Source organism: Aplysia californica, unplaced genomic scaffold, assembly GCF_000002075.1.
Source record: "Aplysia californica isolate F4 #8 unplaced genomic scaffold, AplCal3.0 scaffold01235, whole genome shotgun sequence".
NCBI lineage: Eukaryota > Metazoa > Mollusca > Gastropoda > Aplysiida > Aplysiidae > Aplysia > Aplysia californica.
The window spans coordinates 132399-144807 of NW_004798505.1; the positions used below are offsets into that span (position 1 = coordinate 132399).

Consider the following 12409-nt stretch of genomic DNA (forward strand, 5'->3'; position numbering starts at 1 on the left):
CGGGTTCCCAGGTGTGTTAGTGTGCTTCCTCTTCAACAAAAGTAACACACTGCACAACAACTTGTTGACATTCTGCAAAGAAAAGTCTAGGTGAAGTTGTACTAGAAGACAGTGGACCATAGAGGAGCAAAAAAAGTAGAAAGACCTTTCCGTTGAGGAAAAATGGCCGATCGTAGCAGAGGTTGATAAAAAGGTACAAAACCCAAATTTGCAATTAGGCAACTATGAACCCAACACGTACACTGGCGTGGCAAAAGGGCATTTTCCTATCTCAATGATTTCACTATTTGCATGATAGACTGAACAATGAAAAGGAATAGCCATAAGGATGATAGATGTTAGATAAAAATGAAGGAGCAAACCACACCAGCATGAACAACAGCCACTCACCTGGACTAACAAACATATACAATGAGCCATTTTAATAAGAATATCTTTACTGTTCACTTCTTTAATTATGAACAAGAATATATCTAAGTTCTGCTGGTTGACAAAAACATCAGTAAAAGTAATGCATCAATGACACAAATATAATAGGCAAAATATGCAGTAAGTAGACCTCAACCTACTGAATATGTATTCCAATAAATACTTCATATGAAACCATGGGAGAACATTAATAATTTGGTAATTGTATATGTCGAACCCCTTTTTCAACTCTATAAGTAAGATTTATTCATGATGCCAGGCATCTGAATCTAACGTCCATCCCCAATAGTAATAGGATCGAGCCAAGCAGAAGCAAAACCTTGAAAACGGCTCGAACAACCCAAGCTCAACAACGCCCCATTGTAATTTTGAACGAGGGCAATCTGCACCTTGGTCCAGAGCAACATCAACTGAGCTAAAACTGTGCTTTGCGGAAGGATAACTTACCCTAAAGAACAACCTGTAGATGAATACAAAATTTCTGAAAGAGGGCTGAAGGACTTAATATTTGAAGTAATAGAGAAGCCACCTGTCAACCAAAGTAGCTCAGCACTACTATGTTTCACCTATTGCAAAGAAAGCTTGCCATTGTATGAGAAAACAAGAAACATAAATTTTCCACAAGAATCGAATTGAAGCTCATAAAACAACAAAGAGTAATGAAGCAATGCTTCAAGTCTGCCCGTTCCTTTTTTTCTTTGCTCAGCCACTCAAATGAATTGTCTGAATCTGGACAAAAATAATACTTGCAAAAGCAACAATTTACAACACTTCAACTTCAAGTAATTACCAGTAGAAATGAATGTAAAAAAGGAGTAAAATAAATCCAAAATGAAAACTACTCTGATCAATTGTCTTGTTAAATAATATCTTTTGACAGCGAGACTACCATATATATATACTTTCAAAGGAACCTCATAACAACAACTTCAATTTGAATGTACATGTATAAATCTTAGAAGAGAAAACAAAATATTCCAAAAATATACAAATATCGAGAAAAAATTTACATAAACAGAAGATAAAAGAACCACTAAGCTTCCAGTTTCTTGTTCAAGTAAAGAAAAGCACACAGAATTGACATTTTAACGATCATTTAGTGAAGGAAAAAGCAAGATAGAAGAAACAACAGAGAGTTTAAAAAGAATTAGGACCCATCAGCAGTAACCTCCAACTGGATGCAAACTCAGCTTGGTTCAGGCATAGCTTATTGTTCATAATAAACTGCTTTCAGGACTAGTACAACGAGTAAAGATATTTTATAAGAAATCACAAGGTTGTGCATGCCATGAGACCAGAAAATTCATACAATCAGGATTTCTCTTAAAATGTTGAACACAAAAGTGCTGCTTCTGTCAAACGTCCATTTTTTTTCAAGGCAAAGTTTGTTGTGTTTTACATTCAACCCCATGGAAGATAAGTTTGAGAAACTTATCTTAAGAAAGGCAGTGATTGGTGTGTAATTTAAGTAGTTCCCAACTCATTGTAGTATGGAACAGAAAAAAAGCTGTCAAATACAGATGCCGTTCACGGCAGCAGAACTAGTGACAATTTCCCCTGACAAGCACAGGGCTGTGGTTCAGACTTATGTCAGTCTCTTTCTCTACAACATTCCCTTTCAGCTCATTCTCTACCGCAAGCTGGGATGAACCATTCTTGCAATCTACACTTTATAGCCATGATTCACATTTTGCTGCTCAACAAATCTTAATCTTCTCCACTCCATGGCCTTCAGACTCACACACACACACACCACTAATTTACATTCAGAATACTCTTTGCCTTTAAACTTCCAGATAAGAAATTAATTTCCCTGCTTTATGATACAAACACATTTGAGTTTCCACTTCAAGAAATTAGAGGAATGATACTTTTCCTTCTTAGTCAGAATGAAAAAAATGGTTGTTCATAATGAGGAAAACGGTCCAGTAGGAAAAGAAGAGTCAATCTGCTGCCACTAAATTTGGCAAGAGCTGGCTCTTTAAGTAGACTGTTCTGTATGATATTGTGAGGTACTTCAGCTTTAGACAAGCTGAGAAAATACAAATTACTTCATTACACATAAATTTTGTTAAAACCAACAAAATGAATTACGCAATAGATTACCATGAATCACAGAAAAGTTCAAAAGTCCATAAAAAATAAAACATTTGTCTGAAATGATTTCAAAAGATATTAAAACAATATTTACGTAGCTGCATAGTTTCCCTCGGAAAAAGGAAAAACATGTACAGTATTTGAAGTTAAAAACTGATTTTTCATTTGTACATGTACAGCAAGTACATTGCTTAAGGTCCCTCACACTTTATAACCATTTCATGTTTTTTAATACCAAGAAAAAACTTCATCTAAAGAAGGCAAGACAATAACTATTTTCTGTCATGAAAAGATCAAATAGATGGCATAATATACGATTCAGTTGCTTTTCAATTCAATGCAATCATATCTGGATAATAAGGTCCGTGATCGCCCACGCCAGTCGGCAAGGCACCGGATGATGATGAATACATATAGATTGCATACACAATTCATTTGTTTTCTAGTTCAACAATAGTGTAATCATAGTCAGAAATTCATCTTTCTCCATCCTTCACTTTATATCTCTGGATGAGTCGACCTTTTCTTTAACCAGTTAGACTAGAAACTGACTTTCTACTGCTGTATGCCATGGTAGTTTAAGAAACACATTTAACTGTCCCAGTGTTACTGCAGGAGATATATATATATTGTTCTCATCCTCCTCGTAATTTTTCCTCCAAGCCCAGAGTCTTGTAGACATGACCAAATGCTCCTTGGCCTTTTCAGAGTAGTCGGTAAAACTTTATCAATAATAGCCAGGCCACAAATTATGCTCTTTCCACAGCCCTTTGACAATAAAACAACATAATTTTTAAATTTTAAAATCCATCACTGTTTAGAGATGGGTTCTTCATTTTGTTTAATGTAGAGTAGATTACACTCTGTGAGATACATCAAGGACTTACAGATCAGTCCATTACCATTACGGAGGGACATGCCATGCAAAATAAAAACAAAACAAAATAATAATGAAACAGAACTCTTTGTTTGCCTTTTTCTCTGCCTCACTCAACAGTAACCCTGCTGTATATTATAAACAAAAATCTCCACGTCCTCCCAACATAATATGCATAACAAAAATATGAACACGAAAGAAAAAAACAACTATTGCTTATAACTTATAAAGAATTTGGTGACATTTGACCAATCTTTAAAAAGCAAACAGGAATTAGCACTTAAGAAAATACAGGAACTGCATACATGTATACACATGTTCCCCTTCCACTTAGGTATTGCCTTGCATCCACCTCCAAAAAACACACCAAAAGGAAAAAAAAAGTAATTTTCTGAAGTAAAGGCACCAAATCATAAAAATGATTGCAACATATGTAGGCCTACACATACATATAACATATATATATATTTATATCAGTACTCAGTCAACAGGAAAAGTCCTGAGATCAATTACATTAACAGCACAGAAAACAGAACTTGTGCATCGCATTACAGTTCATCTCCAAAACAACCATATGAGACTATGATGACTTCAGCGCCATCTGCCTGCGTTTGACAGAAATAAACACCATCCAGACCAGAGCGCACAAGTTACCAAACAAGGTTCGGAACTGAAACAAAAAAGGAAAAACAAATTCATTTACATGTCATTATTATTCTTCTCTTTTTTTAAACACATAACATTTTTTTTAACAAAGGTAAAACTGAAAAAAGACGGATAAAAACACATTCATTTCTGTTTCTTACAGATTTTTTCCAACCCAGTCTAAGAGAGATAAAACAGCCCCTCAGACTGATGGAAATACTTGATAAAATAACATCCCCATTTGGGAATTGAACTCAAGTCTTCTGCATGCAATGGCTACCACTAGTACCACGCACTATATTGCAGACATCTGTCATATCTTTGTGATAATTAAATCTTCTATTGCAGACAAGATACACCCTTCTGAAGTCAGGCATTCAAGCAGCATAATTTATGATAAATACATTACTAATGAAGAATTTGATCCGACAAAACGAATAATTGAATTATGCTGTTGTTTTCATCCATAGTCTGTGGGAGAGAATACAATTCCCTTGTACGTCCTGAGCTCCTGATGAAAAAAACCTGCTAGAAACAATACTTACAACTGCCAATGATTCCGATTTTCATGGACATGTGTTGTAGTCATAAAGGGTTGAAACTAGAAATCTTTTAAACAGGAGCCAGTTACTGGTTGGCTTTTTTTTTGGTGCTGAGTTTAGTTTTACTTAGAGTTTTACGGCACTGCAATACAACAAGCCTTTTACTAGGTTATGTTGGGGCTGAAGATTAGAGGTGTCACTAAAGAGTAATATACAAAGAAAAGAAAGAGATGAGACAAAGAGGATAGATGTTTGGCAGCAAATAAGGAGCAAACCACATCAGAGAATCCGCCAATCAGCCAATTTTTCTGCAGAGGACAAATTAACTTTGCATTGTCCTATCAAAAACATACATTAATTTGAGCACTTTTTTCCTACTAATCTACACAAATGAGCTGAAAAGGGTTTGCTCGAGTAAAAACATGTAGACACAATAATGGTCATTTACTCATGGGAAAAGCAACGCAGATAGGCAGGAACAACACTGAGAAAGAAAAAACAAAGAATTTTTTTTTTCAAAAAATGTAGGTGTTTTTTAATACTTCCATTGACACAATTTATATCATTTAGGACATCAGGCTTTGACCCCACCTATGAGAACTGAAGAGCAAACAAAGACTCAGGTCTCAAGCTATACAGCCAACAAGACCATGAAGCAAAGACCAACTGTGGTATGAGGTCAAATTACCAAACATAACCAAATGTAGGAACTGGAGACACATCAGCAGATAAGTTCACCAACTCAAACAGAGGAAAATTAGCATGGAAACTGACTGGCAACACATCCATCAATTCACTGGAGTAAAAAAAGCCGTTTTTAACAATGTCTGTGTGTTTACAACTCTGTCAGTTTGTCTGTCTGCCTCAACAAAATGTGATGCTCTGACCACACTATGACTATCACATGATTTTGATGTTTGTACGAGTAAAGAAAGACACATCAATGTAATAACCATCATTTAGCGAAAAGAAATAAGCAAGATAGACTGACAGGAGGATTAGTAGAGGGGAAAGAACAGAGGTAGGATCTACCAGTGGTGCCCTCCAATCATCTGCATGTGTTTTTGAGGGAAAGTAGTTTAAGTAAGTGCTGTAATTTATTTGGTAATGCTACTGAAGATGGATCCAGTGAGAGTACATAGTTTTGTTACAACTTTATGTAATCTTTTTCAATTGACACAAGGATTAACTGTCATCAATGACTTTTAAAAAAAATAGTTGAACAGGTCAAACTTAATTAACTGTATCATTAACAAATTCACAATTCAGAAGAGTTCTTTCAATTACTGTAAGCAGGTAATAGAGAAATGTGTTAGCGTAAAGTATTGAAAACGCCTACTTCTCGGGTTACTACAAGCAGCCTGTCACCACCCCAATAAACACAACTGTCACTAAAACATATATGACATCAAACTAACACCAACGAAAGGAATTTTACTGATTACGACAAAATCACTTATAGTTATAGCCCTGAATGGTGTCTACAGTACTGCCAGTAATACTAAAGACAGTCACAAGTGGCTGCAGTGCTGTCAGTTACACTAACAGGCAAAAGCTAAAGACACTGTCACACATGGCTATAGTACCTATAGTACGTCATTGACATAAACAGCAGGAAAAAGCTATGGGCTGAGTTAAGTTTGCAAGGCAAGTAATCATGACAACAGAAGTTCATAATGTCACATGCTTTCATTGTCTTGTAAAGGCTTTGAGAAGTACAAGTTATCTCCCTCTTACTTACTTACTTACTCTCTCGCTATACTGTAAGGTACATATGGTGGAGAGCAGTCGATGCTATGCATGTCTGTCCCAGGCCACTTTCTCTAATTCTAGCACATCTAGGCCCTGGGTGATTGCCTCATTTCTTATTGTGCCTCTGTAGCTTCCAGTTGGTCTTCTCCACTTTCTCTTCGCAGTTGGTTTCCAAGGCCATGTCTGATAAGGCAATCTCGTCTTTGGCATTCTCAAAACATGTCCCAGATATTTCCATCTTCTCTTTTTTATTGTCGAGTAGATGTCTTCAATTCCAGCTCTTTCCAACACTTCATTATTTATAAACATTTCAAAAATAAAGTTTAATCTTCATAAGGAGTGAGGGGTTGCGGCACCAGATATTACAAAAGACATGTTAATCAAAGTCGATACCACAAGACGACTTCCTTATGGTCGGTCACAGTAATGTGTCCTTTAGCAAGATGTATTAGTCCAAGGTTCAAGCCCCTAAAACTGCACTATGGCAATGAAGAACGACTTGTCTGTAAGTGTTGTCAAGTGACAGGCTTATAATAATGATATTCAGCTAAAAAATTGTCTAACTTTTTTTCACACTATAATTACACTGTTTAAAATGTACACCTGTCTAAGTCAACCACTTTTCTCTATGACAAAGCACGGCTGTTTCAGACAATTTTGACTGTATATTAATAGTAGTGACACTTAACAAAAAGCAATAAAATGCTGAAAATCCATTTATCTCAGATCTAGGCAGTCTTCACAGCCTCATTGAAGTCCCCATTCAGGCACAGAAAGAAAATACACTTTTTTAAACCCCAAAATGAAAAAAACCCTAAATAAACACAGACATTTCCAACTAACCTTGAGAGGAACAAAGTTGATGTTGATATACTGAACAACACTCCAGACTGTCCAGTTGAGCTTCAGGATCATCCAGTACTGTTCCTTAATCTTCTTCACAGCCCCTTCCTGGCCAGCACCCTGTGACAAAGACAGCTTATTTGTCATTTATGCCAACTCTTCCTTGTAATGGCCATGATCATATAAGTGTTTTATACCCCAATCAATATGATTTAAAAGATCATTTACGAGGCTGGCTGCTTTGACTCTATCAAATGGAGCCAACCCAGACTAATTGATATACAATTCCCCACCTGTTAGATGGAGGTATTTGACAAATAACTTCTCAGAGAGAAAATCAACTCATGTCTTTTGAGTGCAAAAGAGAAGAGTGTATCTATCACACCAGAGATGCCAGTCTATAATGGCTACATTTCAACAGGATACAGGTATCGACAAAAGTAACAATGAAACTGAAATAGAAAAAGAAGAACGAACAGTCCACAACAAATTTGCCATCAACCACATGCAAAAGCAGGCGAGTCATATATACCAAGAGGGAAGAAAGAGAGAGTGATCACTTGTCTAAGTCAAACAATGTAAAAAAAATCCACCTAAACCAACAGATAGCCAAGAAAGAAAACAAAACCCAGGTACACACAAAAAACAAACAGACAAGAAGCAAAAGTTCTGATGCTTTACCCAGGAGCCAACACGGTAAGACACGAGTTGACACACTGACAGCCTCACAATGCAGTGAAAAAGCTAGACCACAGTCATACAGGTAAGCTTTAATGTCTCCAAAAAGTGCCACACCAGGTTACAAATATACATCGTTGCTTCGTTAGTGGAAAGCTCACGACGTAATCAGTGAATGCCACCCTCAGAAAAGTCAGCTCTCTCGCTGTTTCATATGTATAAGTGCATTCACATTAACCAGCGGAAGGACTACTATTCACAAATAAATACAATGCATGAGGGAGAGAACAAGTTCAGTTTAGCATGATGTAAGCAACCAGCAAAAAAAAACTTCATCAAATGCACAGTATCGGTGACAAGTGAACACCTACCTCCACGATAGAAACATAGTACAAGAAGAGGAGCAAGAACGGAGGCGCGAATATAAATCTGTCAAAGAGCACTCTTTTGATCCCAGCATTGGGTCGATTCTTGGGCATGATCTTCTCCAAGTACACATAAAAATGATGTATCAAAGGTCCATTCACTAAGAAGCTGTAGAAAAGAAAGACATAAAAAAGCACTGATCAATACACAAACAAATAAGTTGAAGCAGAAAAAAAAATTAATTCGCAGTGCCAGATTAGATCATTAGAAACAATAATTGACATCATATGTGTCGCGACATGGTGGAATCAGGCACTCATGAATTTTTGGGCATATGGGGTTTTTGGTATCATCTTAAAGCTTGTTCATTTGCCTTGCTTTTTATGGAAAAAAAAATCCATCTATGTTGAACAGAAGACGAAATTAGGGAGAAAATGGCCTCCAAAGTTTTGTAATTTCCATAGCTTGAGAGTCCTTGGAAACTGAAAATTGACATTTTTTGTGCCTTTAATCAATGTTTTACACTAAAATCCACACAGAAATGTGCTTTTACATAGATATAAAAGGTGTTGAGCCAAAAAAAAAGAAAATTAGAAAAAAAATTGCCCAACAGTCAGAAAAATGCGCAGTGATTGTTGCTTGCTTTCCAGACTTTTGATAATTGATAGAATGCTGGCCTTGACTTGGCGGTTCATGCTTTAGCATCTGCCTCGGTTCCACCTTTACCATCAATGACATTTCCAAGGTAGGTAAAGGAGTCCACTTCTTCCAGGGGAGTATCTTCCACAGTCACAGCAGGGCTTGAAACTTTTCCTAGCTTCACTACTTTTGACTTGCCTAAATGTATACGTAGGCCAACACTCCTTGATAGGCTGTTAAGTTCCTTGGTCTTTTCTTGCATCTGAGCATGTGTGTGAGAGAGCAGTGCAAGGTCATTGGTGAAGTGTAAGTCGTCCAGCTGCTGCCAAGGGATCCACTGTATTCCATTACGCTTGCCTCTGGTGGCTTCTTTCATGACCCAGTCAATTGCCAGTATGAAGAGAAAAAGTGAGAGCAAGCATCCTTGTCGCACTCCAGTCTGTATCTGGCATGGTTCTGAGAGTTGTCCTTTGTGGAAGACTTGGCAGTTTGTTCCATCATAGGTGGCCTTCTAAAGCTTGACGATTTTGTAAAGTATTCCAAAATGCTGCATGAGTTTCCATAGAGTTTCCCTGACCACGCTGTCAAACGCCTTTTCATAATCTATGAAGCTGACCACGTAAGGAGAATTCCATTCAAGTGATTGCTCAACAATGATGCGAAGAGTAGCAATCTGGTCCACACATGATCGTTTTTTTAGGAATCCTGCCTGGTTTCCTCAGAGCTTCTCGTCTGTTGCCAGCTTGATTCTCTCCAGGAGTATCCTGTTAATGACTTTCCCACGCATGGACAGGAGTGTAATGCCTCTGTAGTTGTTACAATTGCTGAGGTCTCCCTTCTTTGGCAGCTTGATTAGGTGGTCTTCTTCCAGTCTGATGGTATTTCCTCCTTTTGACAAACCTTTTCAAATAGAGCATTGAGAATTTCCACTAACATATCTTTATCAGATTTTTAAGGGCTTTTGGTGGTATATGGTAGGGACCAGCTGCCTTGTGGGACTTCAGTGATGTTATAGCTGCTGCAATTTCCTCTCTTGAAGGTGGTTCCGTAACTATTGGGAGGTCATTTCTTGCTAGAAAGATTTCTGGTTGGTTTTCTGGAGGTGGTCTGTTCAAGAGTTGATCAAAGTGTTCTCTCCATCTGATAAGTCGCCTCTCTGGGTGGAAGATAGTCTTTCCCTCTTTGTATTTCACTGATAGAGTGGGCTTGCCGAACCTACCTGAAAGAGTTTTTGTTGTCTTGTGTACAATCTGCAAGTGTCCATATGTTACTGCTTTCTCTGCCTTTTTGACCAGGACATTGCATTCAACAAAACAAACCCATGACAAAAACCTTATGAGAGACAATACAATTTCAAAATTTATAAAACTGTTCCCACTCAAATCTGTAAATGCTATAAATCAAGTGCAACTCACCCGAACGATGAATATGCAAACACGCTCCTCCAGTTCATGCGTCCACCAGTGCTAACGTCTGGTGCCAGGACCTGAGACAGTAAGTTCCCAAAACCAGACACAACACCACTGAAACAAAATAAAACAATCATTTGAGGTAATTATCATTTTAACATAACCTTTTACATGTGTACGTCAAATCATTTCACTTGGTATTTTAAGTCTTTCAAGGCATGGACAACATTTTAAAAACATTTCATGATGATATACAATGGCTGTTGTGAGCAACAGGGTTGAGGGAGGGTTAGATTTTTAATGCCTTTACCTGTCTGATGATAGACCAAATGATTAATTTTTAATGCTCACTTGCTTATGCAACAGAATTTTCAACGTGCTAGTCTGCTCGGTATTGAAGAAGAAAGTTGCTATTCTCACCCGCCCGGAAGTTCTCGCAAGATCAACTCCTCCCCTCTTCTCTCTCTCTCTGTCTCTTTCTGAATACTGTCTATCGGTGTGGACGATCAAATTGACCAAAACAAAGTTAAAAAATGATGTTAAAACACAAAAGTAAATAAATTTGGTTGTCTACAAAGATGCTACGGCTATTTAACTTTTCGAATCGAGCCGAACTACGCGGGTCACCATTTTGTTTTGCCCGGAAATTCTCGCGCTACTCCTCTCTCTCTTTCTCTCTCTCTCTCCACTGCCCACAGACAAAATTGTACGCTTTTAGTAGGCTACAATTGTAATGGAACGTTTGTTCACGGCACAGAATTCTACAATTTTTCTGTTATCACAGTGTAGAATTCTGTGGTTTAGGGTGAACGCAAAATTTGGTAAACGCGCACCGGGTGAGAATAGCCACAAGACTCGCCTGCACTATTCTCACTCCGGGTGAGAATAGAGGTGGCCATTGAAGAAATCTAACATTTAACATTTCCATCTTCTATCTTATTATCCGCCATAACTTTCAAGAACGAGGAAGAAGAAGAAGATCCGCCATAACAAAAGTCAGTGATCATCATTTTCACCCCCAACACCCTCCCCCCCCCCCCCCCTCTCTTCCTCTAGAAGAAATATAGAATTTTTTCTGGTAGGAATTTTATTCAATCATTATTTCCTTGATTTCTGTCAGGACCAACATAACGCAATGTAAGTTATATTGTGCTAATGGTAGTTCAATGTATCTACTAAAATAATCTTGTTCCTTCTCTTTAAATTTTAGGGTTGAACACTCATTTATGAAAAAACAGAAAAATATTTTTGGAATGAGATGGACAGATGCAGCGTTTTACATTGCATCTCACAGGAGAAATTAAACTGGCTCAATGAATTGATGTTTCACACATGAACACAATGCATGTATGCCTGCATGCACACACGTACACACTCATAGGCCAACACGCATATCTTCCCCACATCCTACCCTAAAAAGGGTTTTAAATATATCAGGGGATTTAAAGAATATACTTATAACATCAAGAATTGATCTATTTTTATCAACACCACTCTTATACGTTGGGTGAGTCCTTTTTTAGATTCACGTGGAAAAAGTGTCTAGTATGTCTGCAGAGAAAAACTAAATGATAACACTGAAATTTGGGGGGCAGGGAGATGTTGCTGTCAAAAAAGAACGATTTGCAAGCTAGGTTTCTCTAAAATATTTATTGCTGTGATCCTAGGTATGCACCCAAAGGTGTTAACTCCTGCTCCTGTCAGCTAGAATGATACACTCCTTGTCGTTTCTGTTTACTAGTGCTGTGTGATTTTGAGAGAAAAAAAAATAATCGAAGCTTCAAAGTGTGATGTAACTATTCATGCTATTCGAATACCGTGTGTGAATAGTTTTTTCATATTATACACATGTACATGTAGGCCTAAGGCTAGGTATAATACGATGAGTCTTTCAGCAGCATTCTTTATTCAATATTCACTATTCACAGCACTATTCATCCAGTGATTCTCAGCCCAGTGTGTGCATCTGCCTCATTACGTATAGCACCAACGGCTTGTGCAGTGCGGGCGGTGATGAAACATTGGTTGTTTTTTCTTTAATAAGAAAAAAGCAACTAAGGCAGAGGGGGGGAGGAGGAATAATAATAAAAACAGGCAACCACTTGTGACTAGTGTCTGTGTGGAAAAAAAAG

The 12409-nt window shown here is 37.6% G+C and overlaps 1 protein-coding gene across 1 annotated transcript in view; it reads right to left on the reverse strand.

The window, feature by feature from the left end:
- Positions 1 to 419: 419 nt before the first annotated feature.
- LOC101845742 (peroxisomal membrane protein 2) overlaps positions 420 to 12409 on the reverse strand; it is a 16017-nt gene continuing 4027 nt past the window's right edge. Inside the window, exons 2-5 of the mRNA XM_005112320.3 lie at positions 10284 to 10391; positions 8235 to 8397; positions 7186 to 7305; positions 420 to 4073 (exon numbers count right to left, since the gene is read on the reverse strand). Of these exons, the coding sequence (XP_005112377.1) occupies positions 3984 to 4073; positions 7186 to 7305; positions 8235 to 8397; positions 10284 to 10391 (481 nt within the window). The 3' untranslated portion in view covers positions 420 to 3983. The remainder of the gene's footprint in view (positions 4074 to 7185; positions 7306 to 8234; positions 8398 to 10283; positions 10392 to 12409) is intronic.